Below are 22242 nucleotides of genomic sequence, written 5' to 3'. Positions count from 1 at the left end.
ATCACTGCGTCACTCTCCATCACTTCATCACTCTCCATCACTGCATCATTCTCCATCACTGCATCACTCTCCATCACTGCGCCATTCTTCATCACTGCATCACTCTCCATCACTGCGTTACTCTCCATCACTGCATCACTCTCCATCACTGCGTCATTCTTCATCACTGCATCACTCTCCATCACTGCATCACTCTCCATCACTGAGTCATTCTCCATCACTGCATCGCTCCCCATCACTGCATCACTCTCCATCACTGCATCACTCTCCATCACTGCGTCATTCTCCATCACTGCATCTCTCTCCATCACTGCATCACTCTCCATCACTGCGTCATTCTCCATCACTGCATCGCTCCCCATCACTTCATCACTCTCCATCACTGCATCACTCTCCATCACTGCGTCATTCTCCATCACTGCATCACTCTCCATCACTGCATCACTCTCCATCACTGCATCACTCTCCATCACTGCATCACTCTCCATCACAGTGTCACTCTCCATCACTGCATCACTCTCCATCACTGCATCACTCTCCATCACTGCTTCACTCTCCGTCACTGCATCACTCTCCATCACTGCATCACTCTCCATCACTGCATCGCTCTCCATCATAGCATCAGTCTCCACCACTGCTTCACTGTCCATCACTGCGTCATTCTCCATCATTGCATCACTCTCCATCACTGCATCATTCTGCATCACTCACCATGACTGCATCACTCTCCATCACTGCATCACTCTCCATCACTGCGTCATTCTCCATCACTGCATCACTCTCCATCACTGCTTCCCTCTCCATCACTGCATCACTCTCCACCACTGCATCACTCTCCATCACTGCGTCATTCTCCATCACTGCGTCACTCTCCATCACTGCATCATTCTCCATCACTGCATCACTCTCCATCACTGCATCACTCTCCATCATTGCATCAGTCTCCACCACTGCTTCACTCTCCATCACTGCGTCATTCTCCATCATTGCATCACTCTCCATCACTGCATCATTCTGCTTCACTGCATCACTCACCATCACTGCATCACTCTCCATCACTGCATCATTCTCCATCACTGCATCACTCTCCATCACTGCCTCAGTCTCCATCACTGCATCACTGCATCACTCTCCATCACTGCATTGACTCTCTGTCACTGCATCACTCTCCATCACTGCATCACTCTCCATCACTGCATCACTCTCCATCATTGCATCACACTCCACCAATGCATCACTCTCAATCAAGCATCATTCTCCATCACTGCATCACTCTCCATCACTGCTTCGCTCTCCATCACTGCATCACTCTCCACCACTGCATCACTCTACATCACCGCGTCATTCTCCATCACTGCGTCACTCTCCATCCCTGCATCACTCTCCATCCCTGCATCACTCTCCATCCCTGCATCACTCTCCATCCCTGCATCACTCTCCAACACTGCATCACTCTCCATCACTGCATCACTCTCCATCGCTGCGTCATTCTCCATCACTGAATCACTCTCCATCATTGCATCACTCTCCACCACTGCATCACTCTCCATCACTGCATGACTGCATCACTCTCGATCACTGCGTTATTCTCCATCACTGCATCACTCACCATCACTGCGTCATTCTCCATCACTGCATCACTCTCCATCATTGCATCACTCTCCATCACTGCATCACTCTCCAACACTGCATCACTCTCCATCACTGCATCATTCTCCATCACTGCATCACTCTCCATTGCTGCATCACAGCACCACTCTCCATCACTGCATCACTCTCCATCACTGCATCACTCTCCGACACTGCATCGCTCTCTATCACTGCATCACTCCCCATCACTGCATCACTCTCCATCACATCATCATTCTCCATCACTGAATCACTCTCCATCACTGCATCACTCTCCGTCACTGCACCACTCTCCATCACTGCATCACTGCATCACTCTCCGACACTGCATCGCTCTCCGTCACTGCATCGCTCTCCATCACTGCATCACTGCATCGCTCTCCGACACTGCATCACTCTCCATCACTGCGTCATTCTCCATCACTGCATCGCTCCCCATCACTTCATCACTCTCCATCACTGCATCACTCTCCATCACTGCGTCATTCTCCATCACTGCATCACTCTCCATCACTGCATCACTCTCCATCACTGCATCACTCTCCATCACTGCATCACTCTCCATCACAGTGTCACTCTCCATCACTGCATCACTCTCCATCACTGCATCACTCTCCATCACTGCTTCACTCTCCGTCACTGCATCACTCTCCATCACTGCATCACTCTCCATCACTGCATCGCTCTCCATCATAGCATCAGTCTCCACCACTGCTTCACTGTCCATCACTGCGTCATTCTCCATCATTGCATCACTCTCCATCACTGCATCATTCTGCATCACTCACCATGACTGCATCACTCTCCATCACTGCATCACTCTCCATCACTGCGTCATTCTCCATCACTGCATCACTCTCCATCACTGCTTCCCTCTCCATCACTGCATCACTCTCCACCACTGCATCACTCTCCATCACTGCGTCATTCTCCATCACTGCGTCACTCTCCATCACTGCATCATTCTCCATCACTGCATCACTCTCCATCACTGCATCACTCTCCATCATTGCATCAGTCTCCACCACTGCTTCACTCTCCATCACTGCGTCATTCTCCATCATTGCATCACTCTCCATCACTGCATCATTCTGCTTCACTGCATCACTCACCATCACTGCATCACTCTCCATCACTGCATCATTCTCCATCACTGCATCACTCTCCATCACTGCCTCAGTCTCCATCACTGCATCACTGCATCACTCTCCATCACTGCATTGACTCTCTGTCACTGCATCACTCTCCATCACTGCATCACTCTCCATCACTGCATCACTCTCCATCATTGCATCACACTCCACCAATGCATCACTCTCAATCAAGCATCATTCTCCATCACTGCATCACTCTCCATCACTGCTTCGCTCTCCATCACTGCATCACTCTCCACCACTGCATCACTCTACATCACCGCGTCATTCTCCATCACTGCGTCACTCTCCATCCCTGCATCACTCTCCATCCCTGCATCACTCTCCATCCCTGCATCACTCTCCATCCCTGCATCACTCTCCAACACTGCATCACTCTCCATCACTGCATCACTCTCCATCGCTGCGTCATTCTCCATCACTGAATCACTCTCCATCATTGCATCACTCTCCACCACTGCATCACTCTCCATCACTGCATGACTGCATCACTCTCGATCACTGCGTTATTCTCCATCACTGCATCACTCACCATCACTGCGTCATTCTCCATCACTGCATCACTCTCCATCATTGCATCACTCTCCATCACTGCATCACTCTCCAACACTGCATCACTCTCCATCACTGCATCATTCTCCATCACTGCATCACTCTCCATTGCTGCATCACAGCACCACTCTCCATCACTGCATCACTCTCCATCACTGCATCACTCTCCGACACTGCATCGCTCTCTATCACTGCATCACTCCCCATCACTGCATCACTCTCCATCACATCATCATTCTCCATCACTGAATCACTCTCCATCACTGCATCACTCTCCGTCACTGCACCACTCTCCATCACTGCATCACTGCATCACTCTCCGACACTGCATCGCTCTCCGTCACTGCATCGCTCTCCATCACTGCATCACTGCATCGCTCTCCGACACTGCAATCACTCTCCATCACTGCATCACTCTCCGTCACTGCATCACTCTCCATCACTGCATCACTCACAATCACTGCATCACTCTCCATCTCTGCATCACACTCCATCACTGCATCACTCTCCATCACTGCATCACTCCCCATCATTGCATCACTCTCCATCACTGCAACAATGAATCACTCTCCCATCACTGCGTCACTTTCCAACACTGCATCACTCTCCATCACTGCATGACTGCATCACTCTCCATCACTGCATCACTCTCCAACACTGCATCACTCTCCATCACTGCATCACTCTCCATCACTGCATGACTGCATCACTCTCCATCACTGCATCACTCTGGGTCACTGCTTCATTCTGCATCACTGCGTCCCTCTCCAACACTGCATCACTCTCCATCACTGCATCGCTCTCCATCACTGCATCACTCTCCATCACTGCATCATTCTCCATCCCTGCATCACTCTACATCACTGCATCACTCTCCATCACTGCATCACTCTCCATCACTGCATCATTCTCCATCACTGCATCACTCTCCATCACTGCATCACTCTCCATCACTGCATTACTCTCCATCACTGCATCACTCTCCATCACTGCATCACTCTACATCACCGCGTCATTCTCCATCACTGCGTCACTCTCCATCACTGCATCACTCTCCATCCCTGCATCACTCTCCATCACTGCATCATTCTCCATCACTGCATCACTCTCCATCACTGCATCACTCTCCATCACTGCATCATTCTCCATCACTGCATCACTCTCCATCACTGCATCACTCTCCATCACTGCATCACTCTACATCACCGCGTCATTCTCCATCACTGCGTCACTCTCCATCACTGCATCACTCTCCATCCCTGCATCACTCTCCATCACTGCATCATTCTCCATCACTGCATCACTCTCCATCACTGCATGACTCTCCATCACTGCGTCACTCTCCATCATTGCATCACTCTCCATCACTGCATCACTCTCCATCACTCCATCACTGCATCACTCTCCATCACTGCGTCACTCTCCATCACTGCGTCATTCTCCATCACTGCGTCACTCTCCATCACTGCGTCACTCTCCATCACTGCATCACTCTCCATCACTGCATCACTCTCCGTCACTGCACCACTCTCCATCACTGCATCACTGCATCACTCTCCATCACTGCATCACTCTCCGTCACTGCACCACTCTCCATCACTGCATCACTGCATCACTCTCCATCACTGCATCACTCTCCATCACTCCATCACTGCATCACTCTCCATCACTGCGTCACTCTCCATCACTGCGTCATTCTCCATCACTGCGTCACTCTCCATCACTGCGTCACTCTCCATCACTGCATCACTCTCCATCACTGCATCACTCTCCGGCACTGCATCATTCTCCATCACTGCATCTCTCACAATCACTGCATCACTCTCCATCTCTGCATCACTCTCCATCACTGCCTCACTCTCCATCACTGCATCACTCCCCATCATTGCATCACTCTCAATCACTGCAACAATGAATCACTCTCCCATCACTGCGTCACTCTCCAACACTGCATCACTCTCCATCACTGCATGACTGCATCACTCTCCATCACTGCATCACTCTCCAACACTGCATCACTCTCCATCACTGCATCACTCTCCATCACTGCATGACTGCATGACTCTCCATCCCTGCATCACTCTCGGTCACTGCTTCATTCTGCATCACTGCGTCACTCTCCAACACTGCATCACTCTCCATCACTGCATCGCTCTCCATCACTGCATCACTCTCCATCACTGCATCATTCTCCATCCCTGCATCACTCTACATCACTGCATCACTCTCCATCACTGCATCGCTCTCCATCACTGCATCATTCTCCATCACTGCATCATTCTCCATCACTGCATCACTCTACATCACTGCACCACTCTACATCACCGCGTCATTCTCCATCACTGCATCACCCTCCATCCCTGCATCACTCTCCATCCCTGCATCACTCTCCATCCCTGTATCACTCTCCAACACTGCATCACTCTCCATCACTGCATCACTCTCCATCGCTGCGTCATTCTCCATCACTGAATCACTCTCCATCATTGCATCACTCTCCACCACTGCATCACTCTCCATCACTGCATCACTCTCCATCACTGCATGAGTGCATCACCCTCTATCACTGCGTTATTCTCCATCACTGCATCACTCACCATCACTGCGTCATTCTCCATCACTGCATCACTCTCCATCATTGCATCACTCTCCATCGCTGCATCACTCTCCAACACTGCATCACTCTCCATCACTGCATCATTCTCCATCACTGCATCACTCTCCATTGCTGCATCACAGCACCACTCTCCATCACTGCATCACTCTCCATCACTGCATCACTCTCCGACACTGCATCGCTCTCTATCACTGCATCACTCTCCATCACTGCATCACTCTCCATCACATCATCATTCTCCATCACTGCATCACTCTCCATCACTGCATCACTCTCCGTCACTGCATCACTCTCCATCACTGCATCACTGCATCACTCTCCGACACTGCATCGCTCTCCGTCACTGCATCGCTCTACATCACTGCATCACTGCATCGCTCTCCGACACTGCAATCACTCTCCATCACTGCATCACTCCCCGTCACTGCATCACTCTCCATCACTGCATCAACCTCCATCACTGCATCACTCCCCATCATTGCATCACTCTCCATCACTGCAACAATGAATCACTCTCCCATCACTGCGTCACTCTCCAACACTGCATCACTCTCCATCACTGCATGACTGCATCACTCTCCATCACTGCATCACTCTCCAACACTGCATCACTCTCCATCACTGCATCACTCTCCATCACTGCATGACTGCATCACTCTCCATCACTGCATCACTCTCGGTCACTGCTTCATTCTGCATCACTGCGTCACTCTCCAACACTGCATCACTCTCCATCACTGCATCGCTCTCCATCACTGCATCACTCTCCATCACTTCATCATTCTCCATCCCTGCATCCCTCTACATCACTGCATCACTCTCCATCACTGCATCACTCTCCATCACTGCATCATTCTCCATCACTGCATCACTCTCCATCACTGCATCACTCTCCATCACTGCATCACTCTACATCAACGCGTCATTCTCCATCACTGCGTCACTCTCCATCACTGCATCACTCTCCATCCCTGCATCACTCTCCATCACTGCATCATTCTCCATCACTGCATCACTCTCCATCACTGCATCACTCTCCATCACTGCGTCACTCTCCATCACTGCATCACTCTCCATCACTGCATCACTCTCCATCACTGCATCACTCTCCATCACTGCATCACTCTCCATCACTACGTCACTCTCCATCACTGCGTCATTCTCCATCACTGCATCACTCTCCATCACTGCGTCACTCTCCATCACTGCATCACTCTCCGTCACTGCATCACTCTCCATCACTGCATCACTCTCCATCACTGCATCACTCTCCATCACTGCATCACTCTCTATCATTGCATCACTCTCCATCACTGCAACAATGAATCACTCTCCCATCACTGCGTCACTCTCCAACACTGCATCACTCTCCATCACTGCATGACTGCATCACTCTCCATCACTGCATCACTCTCCAACACTGCATCACTCTCCATCACTGCATCACTCTCCATCACTGCATGACTGCATCACTCTCCATCACTGCATCACTCTCGGTCACTGCTTCATTCTGCAGCACTGCGTCACTCTCCAACACTGTATCACTCTCCATCACTGCATCGCTCTCCATCACTGCATCACTCTCCATCACTGCATCATTCTCCATCACTGCGTCATTCTCCATCACTGCATCACTCTCCACCACTGCATCACTCTCAATCACTGCGTCATTCTCCATCACTGCGTCACTCTCCATCACTGCATCACTCTCCATCACTGCATCACTCTCCATCACTGCGTCACTCTCCATCACTTCATCACTCTCCATCACTGCATCATTCTCCATCACTGCATCACTCTCCATCACTGCGCCATTCTTCATCACTGCATCACTCTCCATCACTGCGTTACTCTCCATCACTGCATCACTCTCCATCACTGCGTCATTCTTCATCACTGCATCACTCTCCATCACTGCATCACTCTCCATCACTGAGTCATTCTCCATCACTGCATCGCTCCCCATCACTGCATCACTCTCCATCACTGCATCACTCTCCATCACTGCGTCATTCTCCATCACTGCATCTCTCTCCATCACTGCATCACTCTCCATCACTGCGTCATTCTCCATCACTGCATCGCTCCCCATCACTTCATCACTCTCCATCACTGCATCACTCTCCATCACTGCATCACTCTCCATCACTGCGTCATTCTCCATCACTGCATCACTCTCCATCACTGCTTCCCTCTCCATCACTGCATCACTCTCCACCACTGCATCACTCTCCATCACTGCGTCATTCTCCATCACTGCGTCACTCTCCATCACTGCATCATTCTCCATCACTGCATCACTCTCCATCACTGCATCGCTCTCCATCATTGCATCAGTCTCCACCACTGCTTCACTCTCCATCACTGCGTCATTCTCCATCATTGCATCACTCTCCATCACTGCATCATTCTGCTTCACTGCATCACTCACCATCACTGCATCACTCTCCATCACTGCATCATTCTCCATCACTGCATCACTCTCCATCACTGCGTCAGTCTCCATCACTGCATCACTGCATCACTCTCCATCACTGCATTGACTCTCTGTCACTGCATCACTCTCCATCACTGCATCACTCTCCATCACTGCATCACTCTCCATCACTGCATCACACTCCACCAATGCATCACTCTCAATCAAGCATCATTCTCCATCACTGCATCACTCTCCATCACTGCTTCGCTCTCCATCACTGCATCACTCTCCACCACTGCATCACTCTACATCACCGCGTCATTCTCTATCACTGCGTCACTCTCCATCCCTGCATCACTCTCCATCCCTGCATCACTCTCCATCCCTGCATCACTCTCCATCCCTGCATCACTCTCCAACACTGCATCACTCTCCATCACTGCATCACTCTCCATCGCTGCGTCATTCTCCATCACTGAATCACTCTCCATCATTGCATCACTCTCCACCACTGCATCACTCTCCATCACTGCATGACTGCATCACTCTCGATCACTGCGTTATTCTCCATCACTGCATCACTCACCATCACTGCGTCATTCTCCATCACTGCATCACTCTCCATCATTGCATCACTCTCCATCACTGCATCACTCTCCAACACTGCATCACTCTCCATCACTGCATCATTCTCCATCACTGCATCACTCTCCATTGCTGCATCACAGCACCACTCTCCATCACTGCATCACTCTCCATCACTGCATCACTCTCCGACACTGCATCGCTCTCTATCACTGCATCACTCCCCATCACTGCATCACTCTCCATCACATCATCATTCTCCATCACTGAATCACTCTCCATCACTGCATCACTCTCCGTCACTGCACCACTCTCCATCACTGCATCACTGCATCACTCTCCAACACTGCATCGCTCTCCGTCACTGCATCGCTCTCCATCACTGCATCACTGCATCGCTCTCCGACACTGCAATCACTCTCCATCACTGCATCACTCTCCGTCACTGCATCACTCTCCATCACTGCATCACTCACAATCACTGCATCACTCTCCATCTCTGCATCACACTCCATCACTGCATCACTCTCCATCACTGCATCACTCCCCATCATTGCATCACTCTCCATCACTGCAACAATGAATCACTCTCCCATCACTGCGTCACTTTCCAACACTGCATCACTCTCCATCACTGCATGACTGCATCACTCTCCATCACTGCATCACTCTCCAACACTGCATCACTCTCCATCACTGCATCACTCTCCATCACTGCATGACTGCATCACTCTCCATCACTGCATCACTCTGGGTCACTGCTTCATTCTGCATCACTGCGTCCCTCTCCAACACTGCATCACTCTCCATCACTGCATCGCTCTCCATCACTGCATCACTCTCCATCACTGCATCATTCTCCATCCCTGCATCACTCTACATCACTGCATCACTCTCCATCACTGCATCACTCTCCATCACTGCATCATTCTCCATCACTGCATCACTCTCCATCACTGCATCACTCTCCATCACTGCATTACTCTCCATCACTGCATCACTCTCCATCACTGCATCACTCTACATCACCGCGTCATTCTCCATCACTGCGTCACTCTCCATCACTGCATCACTCTCCATCCCTGCATCACTCTCCATCACTGCATCATTCTCCATCACTGCATCACTCTCCATCACTGCATCATTCTCCATCACTGCATCACTCTCCATCACTGCATCACTCTCCATCACTGCATCACTCTACATCACCGCGTCATTCTCCATCACTGCGTCACTCTCCATCACTGCATCACTCTCCATCCCTGCATCACTCTCCATCACTGCATCATTCTCCATCACTGCATCACTCTCCATCACTGCATGACTCTCCATCACTGCGTCACTCTCCATCATTGCATCACTCTCCATCACTGCATCACTCTCCATCACTCCATCACTGCATCACTCTCCATCACTGCGTCACTCTCCATCACTGCGTCATTCTCCATCACTGCGTCACTCTCCATCACTGCGTCACTCTCCATCACTGCATCACTCTCCATCACTGCATCACTCTCCGTCACTGCACCACTCTCCATCACTGCATCACTGCATCACTCTCCGTCACTGCATCATTCTCCATCACTGCATCTCTCACAATCACTGCATCACTCTCCATCTCTGCATCACTCTCCATCACTGCCTCACTCTCCATCACTGCATCACTCCCCATCATTGCATCACTCTCAATCACTGCAACAATGAATCACTCTCCCATCACTGCGTCACTCTCGAACACTGCATCACTCTCCATCACTGCATGACTGCATCACTCTCCATCACTGCATCACTCTCCAACACTGCATCACTCTCCATCACTGCATCACTCTCCATCACTGCATGACTGCATGACTCTCCATCCCTGCATCACTCTCGGTCACTGCTTCATTCTGCATCACTGCGTCACTCTCCAACACTGCATCACTCTCCATCACTGCATCGCTCTCCATCACTGCATCACTCTCCATCACTGCATCATTCTCCATCCCTGCATCACTCTACATCACTGCATCACTCTCCATCACTGCATCGCTCTCCATCACTGCATCATTCTCCATCACTGCATCATTCTCCATCACTGCATCACTCTACATCACTGCACCACTCTACATCACCGCGTCATTCTCCATCACTGCATCACCCTCCATCCCTGCATCACTCTCCATCCCTGCATCACTCTCCATCCCTGTATCACTCTCCAACACTGCATCACTCTCCATCACTGCATCACTCTCCATCGCTGCGTCATTCTCCATCACTGAATCACTCTCCATCATTGCATCACTCTCCACCACTGCATCACTCTCCATCACTGCATCACTCTCCATCACTGCATGAGTGCATCACCCTCTATCACTGCGTTATTCTCCATCACTGCATCACTCACCATCACTGCGTCATTCTCCATCACTGCATCACTCTCCATCATTGCATCACTCTCCATCGCTGCATCACTCTCCAACACTGCATCACTCTCCATCACTGCATCATTCTCCATCACTGCATCACTCTCCATTGCTGCATCACAGCACCACTCTCCATCACTGCATCACTCTCCATCACTGCATCACTCTCCGACACTGCATCGCTCTCTATCACTGCATCACTCTCCATCACTGCATCACTCTCCATCACATCATCATTCTCCATCACTGCATCACTCTCCATCACTGCATCACTCTCCGTCACTGCATCACTCTCCATCACTGCATCACTGCATCACTCTCCGACACTGCATCGCTCTCCGTCACTGCATCGCTCTCCATCACTGCATCACTGCATCGCTCTCCGACACTGCAATCACTCTCCATCACTGCATCACTCCCCGTCACTGCATCACTCTCCATCACTGCATCAACCTCCATCACTGCATCACTCCCCATCATTGCATCACTCTCCATCACTGCAACAATGAATCACTCTCCCATCACTGCGTCACTCTCCAACACTGCATCACTCTCCATCACTGCATGACTGCATCACTCTCCATCACTGCATCACTCTCCAACACTGCATCACTCTCCATCACTGCATCACTCTCCATCACTGCATGACTGCATCACTCTCCATCACTGCATCACTCTCGGTCACTGCTTCATTCTGCATCACTGCGTCACTCTCCAACACTGCATCACTCTCCATCACTGCATCGCTCTCCATCACTGCATCACTCTCCATCACTTCATCATTCTCCATCCCTGCATCCCTCTACATCACTGCATCACTCTCCATCACTGCATCACTCTCCATCACTGCATCATTCTCCATCACTGCATCACTCTCCATCACTGCATCACTCTCCATCACTGCATCACTCTACATCAACGCGTCATTCTCCATCACTGCGTCACTCTCCATCACTGCATCACTCTCCATCCCTGCATCACTCTCCATCACTGCATCATTCTCCATCACTGCATCACTCTCCATCACTGCATCACTCTCCATCACTGCGTCACTCTCCATCACTGCATCACTCTCCATCACTGCATCACTCTCCATCACTGCATCACTCTCCATCACTGCATCACTCTCCATCACTACGTCACTCTCCATCACTGCGTCATTCTCCATCACTGCATCACTCTCCATCACTGCGTCACTCTCCATCACTGCATCACTCTCCGTCACTGCATCACTCTCCATCACTGCATCACTCTCCATCACTGCATCACTCTCCATCACTGCATCACTCTCTATCATTGCATCACTCTCCATCACTGCAACAATGAATCACTCTCCCATCACTGCGTCACTCTCCAACACTGCATCACTCTCCATCACTGCATGACTGCATCACTCTCCATCACTGCATCACTCTCCAACACTGCATCACTCTCCATCACTGCATCACTCTCCATCACTGCATGACTGCATCACTCTCCATCACTGCATCACTCTCGGTCACTGCTTCATTCTGCAGCACTGCGTCACTCTCCAACACTGTATCACTCTCCATCACTGCATCGCTCTCCATCACTGCATCACTCTCCATCACTGCATCATTCTCCATCACTGCGTCATTCTCCATCACTGCATCACTCTCCACCACTGCATCACTCTCAATCACTGCGTCATTCTCCATCACTGCGTCACTCTCCATCACTGCATCACTCTCCATCACTGCATCACTCTCCATCACTGCGTCACTCTCCATCACTTCATCACTCTCCATCACTGCATCATTCTCCATCACTGCATCACTCTCCATCACTGCGCCATTCTTCATCACTGCATCACTCTCCATCACTGCGTTACTCTCCATCACTGCATCACTCTCCATCACTGCGTCATTCTTCATCACTGCATCACTCTCCATCACTGCATCACTCTCCATCACTGAGTCATTCTCCATCACTGCATCGCTCCCCATCACTGCATCACTCTCCATCACTGCATCACTCTCCATCACTGCGTCATTCTCCATCACTGCATCTCTCTCCATCACTGCATCACTCTCCATCACTGCGTCATTCTCCATCACTGCATCGCTCCCCATCACTTCATCACTCTCCATCACTGCATCACTCTCCATCACTGCATCACTCTCCATCACTGCGTCATTCTCCATCACTGCATCACTCTCCATCACTGCTTCCCTCTCCATCACTGCATCACTCTCCACCACTGCATCACTCTCCATCACTGCGTCATTCTCCATCACTGCGTCACTCTCCATCACTGCATCATTCTCCATCACTGCATCACTCTCCATCACTGCATCGCTCTCCATCATTGCATCAGTCTCCACCACTGCTTCACTCTCCATCACTGCGTCATTCTCCATCATTGCATCACTCTCCATCACTGCATCATTCTGCTTCACTGCATCACTCACCATCACTGCATCACTCTCCATCACTGCATCATTCTCCATCACTGCATCACTCTCCATCACTGCGTCAGTCTCCATCACTGCATCACTGCATCACTCTCCATCACTGCATTGACTCTCTGTCACTGCATCACTCTCCATCACTGCATCACTCTCCATCACTGTATCACTCTCCATCACTGCATCACACTCCACCAATGCATCACTCTCAATCAAGCATCATTCTCCATCACTGCATCACTCTCCATCACTGCTTCGCTCTCCATCACTGCATCACTCTCCACCACTGCATCACTCTACATCACCGCGTCATTCTCTATCACTGCGTCACTCTCCATCCCTGCATCACTCTCCATCCCTGCATCACTCTCCATCCCTGCATCACTCTCCATCCCTGCATCACTCTCCAACACTGCATCACTCTCCATCACTGCATCACTCTCCATCGCTGCGTCATTCTCCATCACTGAATCACTCTCCATCATTGCATCACTCTCCACCACTGCATCACTCTCCATCACTGCATGACTGCATCACTCTCGATCACTGCGTTATTCTCCATCACTGCATCACTCACCATCACTGCGTCATTCTCCATCACTGCATCACTCTCCATCATTGCATCACTCTCCATCACTGCATCACTCTCCAACACTGCATCACTCTCCATCACTGCATCATTCTCCATCACTGCATCACTCTCCATTGCTGCATCACAGCACCACTCTCCATCACTGCATCACTCTCCATCACTGCATGACTGCATCACTCTCCATCACTGCATCACTCTCCAACACTGCATCACTCTCCATCACTGCATCACTCTCCATCACTGCATGACTGCATCACTCTCCATCACTGCATCACTCTGGGTCACTGCTTCATTCTGCATCACTGCGTCCCTCTCCAACACTGCATCACTCTCCATCACTGCATCGCTCTCCATCACTGCATCACTCTCCATCACTGCATCATTCTCCATCCCTGCATCACTCTACATCACTGCATCACTCTCCATCACTGCATCACTCTCCATCACTGCATCATTCTCCATCACTGCATCACTCTCCATCACTGCATCACTCTACATCACCGCGTCATTCTCCATCACTGCGTCACTCTCCATCACTGCATCACTCTCCATCCCTGCATCACTCTCCATCACTGCATCATTCTCCATCACTGCATCACTCTCCATCACTGCATCACTCTCCATCACTGCATCATTCTCCATCACTGCATCACTCTCCATCACTGCATCACTCTCCATCACTGCATCACTCTACATCACCGCGTCATTCTCCATCACTGCGTCACTCTCCATCACTGCATCACTCTCCATCCCTGCATCACTCTCCATCACTGCATCATTCTCCATCACTGCATCACTCTCCATCACTGCATGACTCTCCATCACTGCATCACTCTCCATCACTGCATGACTCTCCATCACTGCGTCACTCTCCATCATTGCATCACTCTCCATCACTGCATCACTCTCCATCACTCCATCACTGCATCACTCTCCATCACTGCGTCACTCTCCATCACTGCGTCATTCTCCATCACTGCGTCACTCTCCATCACTGCGTCACTCTCCATCACTGCATCACTCTCCGTCACTGCATCATTCTCCATCACTGCATCACTCACAATCACTGCATCACTCTCCATCTCTGCTTCACTCTCCATCACTGCCTCACTCTCCATCACTGCATCACTCCCCATCATTGCATCACTCTCAATCACTGCAACAATGAATCACTCTCCCATCACTGCGTCACTCTCCAACACTGCATCACTCTCCATCACTGCATGACTGCATCACTCTCCATCACTGCATCACTCTCCAACACTGCATCACTCTCCATCACTGCATCACTCTCCATCACTGCATGACTGCATGACTCTCCATCCCTGCATCACTCTCGGTCACTGCTTCATTCTGCATCACTGCGTCACTCTCCAACACTGCATCACTCTCCATCACTGCATCGCTCTCCATCACTGCATCACTCTCCATCACTGCATCATTCTCCATCCCTGCATCACTCTACATCACTGCATCACTCTCCATCACTGCATCGCTCTCCATCACTGCATCATTCTCCATCACTGCATCACTCTACATCACTGCACCACTCTACATCACCGCGTCATTCTCCATCACTGCATCACTCTCCATCCCTGCATCACTCTCCATCCCTGCATCACTCTCCATCCCTGTATCACTCTCCAACACTGCATCACTCTCCATCACTGCATCACTCTCCATCGCTGCGTCATTCTCCATCACTGAATCACTCTCCATCATTGCATCACTCTCCACCACTGCATCACTCTCCATCACTGCATCACTCTCCATCACTGCATGAGTGCATCACCCTCTATCACTGCGTCATTCTCCATCACTGCATCACTCTCCATCATTGCATCACTCTCCATCGCTGCATCACTCTCCAACACTGCATCACTCTCCATCACTGCATCATTCTCCATCACTGCATCACTCTCCATTGCTGCATCACAGCACCACTCTCCATCACTGCATCACTCTCCATCACTGCATCACTCTCCGACACTGCATCGCTCTCTATCACTGCATCACTCTCCATCACTGCATCACTCTCCATCACATCATCATTCTCCATCACTGCATCACTCTCCATCACTGCATCACTCTCCGTCACTGCATCACTCTCCATCACTGCATCACTGCATCACTCTCCGACACTGCATCGCTCTCCGTCACTGCATCGCTCTCCATCACTGCATCACTGCATCGCTCTCCGACACTGCAATCACTCTCCATCACTGCATCACTCCCCGTCACTGCATCACTCTCCATCACTGCAGCAATCTCCATCACTGCATCACTCTCCATCTCTGCATCACTCTCCATCACTGCATCAACCTCCATCACTGCATCACTCCCCATCATTGCATCACTCTCCATCACTGCAACAATGAATCACTCTCCCATCACTGCGTCACTCTCCAACACTGCATCACTCTCCATCACTGCATGACTGCATCACTCTCCATCACTGCATCACTCTCCAACACTGCATCACTCTCCATCACTGCATCACTCTCCATCACTGCATGACTGCATCACTCTCCATCACTGCATCACTCTCGGTCACTGCTTCATTCTGCATCACTGCGTCACTCTCCAACACTGCATCACTCTCCATCACTGCATCGCTCTCCATCACTGCATCACTCTCCATCACTTCATCATTCTCCATCCCTGCATCCCTCTACATCACTGCATCACTCTCCATCACTGCATCACTCTCCATCACTGCATCATTCTCCATCACTGCATCACTCTCCATCACTGCATCACTCTCCATCACTGCATCACTCTACATCAACGCGTCATTCTCCATCACTGCGTCACTCTCCATCACTGCATCACTCTCCATCCCTGCATCACTCTCCATCACTGCATCATTCTCCATCACTGCATCACTCTCCATCACTGCATCACTCTCCATCACTGCGTCACTCTCCATCACTGCATCACTCTCCATCACTGCATCACTCTCCATCACTGCATCACTCTCCATCACTGCATCACTCTCCATCACTACGTCACTCTCCATCACTGCGTCATTCTCCATCACTGCATCACTCTCCATCACTGCGTCACTCTCCATCACTGCATCACTCTCCGTCACTGCATCACTCTCCATCACTGCATCACTCACAATCACTGCATCCGTCTCCATCTCTGCATCACTCTCCATCACTGGTATCACTCTCCATCACTGCATCACTCTCTATCATTGCATCACTCTCCATCACTGCAACAATGAATCACTCTCCCATCACTGCGTCACTCTCCAACACTGCATCACTCTCCATCACTGCATGACTGCATCACTCTCCATCACTGCATCACTCTCCAACACTGCATCACTCTCCATCACTGCATCACTCTCCATCACTGCATGACTGCATCACTCTCCATCACTGCATCACTCTCGGTCACTGCTTCATTCTGCATCACTGCGTCACTCTCCAACACTGTATCACTCTCCATCACTGCATCGCTCTCCATCACTGCATCACTCTCCATCACTGCATCATTCTCCATCCCTGCATCACTCTACATCACTGCATCACTCTCCATCACTGCATCACTCTCCATCACTGCATCATTCTCCATCACTGCATCACTCTCCATCACTGCATCACTCTCCATCACTGCGTCACTCTACATCACCGCGTCATTCTCCATCACTGCGTCACTCTCCATCACTGCATCACTCTCCATCCCTGCATCACTCTCCATCACTGCATCATTCTCCATCACTGCATCACTCTCCATCACTGCATCACTCTCCAACACTGCATCACTCTCCATCACTGCATCACTCTCCATCACTGCATGACTGCATCACTCTCCATCACTGCATCACTGTCGGTCACTGCTTCATTCTGCATCACTGCGTCACTCTCCAACACTGCGTCATTCTCCATCACTGCATCACTCTCCATCACTGCATCACTCTCCATCACTGCGTTATTCTCCATCACTGCATCATTCTCCATCCCTGCATCATTCTCCATCACTGCGTCACTGCATCACTCTCCATAACTGCATCGTTCTCCATCACTGCATCGCTCCCCATCACTGCATCACTCTCCATCGCTGCATCACTCTCCATCACTGCATCACTCTCCATCACTGCATCACTCTCCATCACTGCATCACTCTCCATCGCTGCATCGCTCTCCATCACTGCGTTATTCTCCATCACTGCATCATTCTCCATCACTGCATTATTCTCCATCACTGCATCACTCTCCATCACTGCATCACTCTCCATCACTGCATCACTCTCCATCAGTGCATCACTCTCCATCACTGCGTTATTCTCCATCACTGCATCACTCTCCATCACTGCATCACTCTCCATCACTGCATCACTCTCCATCAGTGCATCACTCTCCATCACTGCGTTATTCTCCATCACTGCATCACTCTCCATCACTGCATCACTCTCCATCACTGCATCACTCTCCATCAGTGCATCACTCTCCATCACTGCATCACGCTCCATCAGTGCATCACTCTCCATCTTACATTCTGGGCTCCAAGCTTCACAACAGCACCAATCAGCTGATGATATTTTTCCTCTCACTCGGGTGGAACGTGACACCGTACTCCAGTTTCCCAAAACATGAACCAATCCTTTGGGGTTGATTTCAATCTTGCTTCATTCAGAAGACTTGCAAATTCCTTATTGCAAAATATAGACCATAAACCTCAAATAGAACAACTTGAAATGAACTGAGTGCCTGGAATTCTTATGTTGTGAGAGGACCAATCACAGACACCACTTCATGTGGACAACACCAGGAAATTCAGTAAGTCAGACTTTTGCGATTGTAATCAGCTTCTGGCTAAGATAATCAACTGACAAATAAAGTTGAAATGTAAACATATGATGGGGCACTAACATTATTGAGCTTGAATTAAATGCAGAAAGTCCCTACCTGACTAAGTTTTTGGTATTGTCAGGATCTTGTGCTGTCACTGCTCCAACCACAGTTCCTAGTTTTGTATTTTCATAAACATCCATTATATAAAAGGGTACGGAGAAAACTGGAGGTTCGTCCACATCCCCAACAATAATTTTAAGATTCGCTGCATCCTTGAATGGGCCCAGGTTCCAAAAGCGAGGATCAATGTGAGTGTTCTCTCCTTCTATTTTTACTGTAAACACTTTCTTCTTTTCATAGTTTAGTGGCTGAATGCAGGAACAGATCGCAGAGATTAGTTATTTTTTAATCGTCCAATAGACAACACAAGATCATACATTTCAATCTGACAGAGATTTTCTTTTTAAATTGTCACCTTCTTTAGGATAATAACGCCTTCCCTGGTATCTTTGTCTGTGGAAATGGTGAAAATGCCTAAACCGTCTCCGTCAATGATACTGTATTTCATATCCGCATTAACTCCAATGTCAGGATCAGTCGCCTTAATCTTACCGACAGCTGTGCCCACAGTGGCTGACTCAGGTACATACAGCTGGTAATTTTCTGTGAATAAATAGAGAGAGATACATTTGAATATCGAGCACAATGTAAAGATAATCTCTGCCAAAATATAATCATGATTACAAAACTGCCAGTAAATTAAGACCACGTGATGAAGATAATCACATGGTCATGAGGGGAGAGTTGGATAGGTAAATATATTAGGAGGTATGGTGGCAAACAAAGAGTTGGAAACATTTAAAGAAACTATTTGAAATGTTCAACGAAAACTCAAGTGAGAACGATCCGTTGGTGATTCACAAAGGAAGTTAAGAACAATGTTAGATTGAAAGGAGAGGTTTATAATTTTGCAAAGGGTTATGGTAAGTCTGAAGATGAAGAATATTTTGTGAATCAGCAAAGGGCCACCAAAAACTTGATAAAATAGAAAAGAAATCAAATTAATGTTAATTATCCAGGAATCTAAAGGCAGGTTATAAGAGCTTTTCTAATTATATAAAAAGGAAGTGAGTAGCTAAAGTCAACATTGGTCAACATTGAAGTTGTTGTAGGGAAAAATCCCTTGTACCAGTGCAGTCAAGAGGCCGAGTCTCAAGGCAAGGTTCAAAGCGTTGTTCTTTATTGTACAATTACTGACGCCGTCAGGGAGACCCACGCAGCCAACTCTGAAACAGTGGCTTGGTCCACGTTGATCTCAACAATTACACATTCGCTCTTGATTTTTATAGGAATCCAAATTCGAGCGGGATCATTTGCTCATACATAATAGTTAAAGGGTAGTTTTGATTTAGATCTCTCAGACAGGTTTAAACTGAGAATATGCATCTTTGTCAATTTGCATCTGTATGGTGTGTGTCCGTGTTGATGAGATTATCTGTGCTTGCTCTGAGTGTCCCTCCCTTGTCAATTTGCATCTGTATGGAGTGTGTTCGTGTTGATGAGATTATCTGTGTTTGCTCCGAGTGTCCTTCCCTTCTTTAATGTGTTTCTCCCTGATGTGTCTCCTTAACTAAATCGACCTCCGATGTCTGTGGCTGTGCTATGCTTTTGTTTCTGTGTTTGCTAGATGATGTGTTAATGTCATCTTTGTCCTGCTGTGTGTGTGGGGGACGCTAATCTAATCTATACATTTCTTTTATTCCTCCTATTCTGGTTTCTTTGCCTGCCTTGGCCATTTTATTAATATATTATTTCATTCTTTCATAAGTCTTTGCAATACAGTTGTGCCATATATCCCACTGCCAGGGTCTTGACTCGCAGATATCCCGATGTCCTGGCCATGGGGCCGTTTTAAGATGCAGCTTTGTGCTATTGCTGGGCAGAACAAGTGTCTTCCATCAGTGCAGAAGGGGATTTAAACGAATGTCCATCCGGGTGTCCCCCTTCTGCATTGTGGGCACATTATATTATAAACGGTGCCAATCAGTCCAATAAAACAGTCCAATAAATGTTAAACGGTGCCAATCAGTCCAATAAAACCGTTTCATAAATTAAGAATGTTTGATGAGATGAGATAAAAATATGGTCTTGGAAAATGGCCTACTTCAAAGGGAAGACAGAAACATTGAACAAATATTTTGTGTCTTCCTTCACAATAAAAGGTACTGGAAGAACGAGGATATTAAGGTAATTAATTGCAACAGAAACAAGAACCGCAGAAACTCAAGGCAATGTAATTTGACACATCTTCAGGGCCAACATCTTCGGGTCCTTGTTAAAAATAGCTGCAGAGATATTGGATGCACTGGCTATAATTTTCCAAAATTCCACTGGATTCTGGACTGATCCCAGCAGATTGGAAATTAGCAAATGTAACACCGCTATTCAAAAAAAGAGGCAGAGAGAAAATAGCAGTTAGCCTGACATCAGTCATTGGGAAAGTTCTGAAATCTGTTATAAGGGAAGTCTTACCCATGTACTTAGAAAATACAATTCGAAAAAATCAGCATGTTGTTACAAAAATGAACTCCTGTTTGACAAATTTATTCGAGGTTTCTGAGGATAGGTACATAAAGGATAGGTACATGAAGGATAGGTACATAAAGGCGAACCAGAAGATGTCTCATATTCGGGTTTCTAAAATGCATTCAATAAGATACACACACAAGGTAAGGGCTCATGGGGTTGAGGATTATATATTATCATGTGTGGAGGATTGACTAATGGACAGGAAGCATGAGTGAGCACTTTCAAATTGGCAGGCTGTGACTAGTACTGAGCACTTCAAAGATCAGTGTTCCAGCCTCATTACACTGTTAAGATTTAGCTAAAGAGACAGAAAGTAATGTATCTTAACTCTGCTGATGATACGGGGCAAGATGAGAGTGCAAGCTGTGAGGACACAAAGAGGCTGTAAAAAGGTATAGGATGTCTCTTATTGATTGTGGCCCACCGGAATCAGGACAGGACGTGGCTGGTAGATCCCGCAAAAGGC

At 48.7% G+C, this 22242-nt stretch overlaps 1 protein-coding gene across 1 annotated transcript in view; it reads right to left on the bottom strand.

Moving 5' to 3' along the window:
• Window positions 1-19850, bottom strand: part of LOC140406353 (cadherin-18-like) — a gene marked incomplete at its 5' end in the record, with an annotated part of 140865 nt that extends 121015 nt beyond the window's left edge. The window contains 2 exons of the mRNA XM_072494450.1: window positions 19302-19555; window positions 19663-19850. Coding sequence (XP_072350551.1) covers window positions 19302-19555; window positions 19663-19850 — 442 coding nt within the window. The remainder of the gene's footprint in view (window positions 1-19301; window positions 19556-19662) is intronic.
• Between the last annotated feature and the right edge of the window lie 2392 nt (window positions 19851-22242).

The sequence above is a fragment of the Scyliorhinus torazame genome, unplaced genomic scaffold (genome assembly GCF_047496885.1).
Source record: "Scyliorhinus torazame isolate Kashiwa2021f unplaced genomic scaffold, sScyTor2.1 scaffold_489, whole genome shotgun sequence".
Taxonomy (NCBI): domain Eukaryota; kingdom Metazoa; phylum Chordata; class Chondrichthyes; order Carcharhiniformes; family Scyliorhinidae; genus Scyliorhinus; species Scyliorhinus torazame.
The sequence above is the reverse complement of the archived record's forward strand: the minus strand, read 5'-3'. Positions and strand labels throughout refer to the sequence as shown.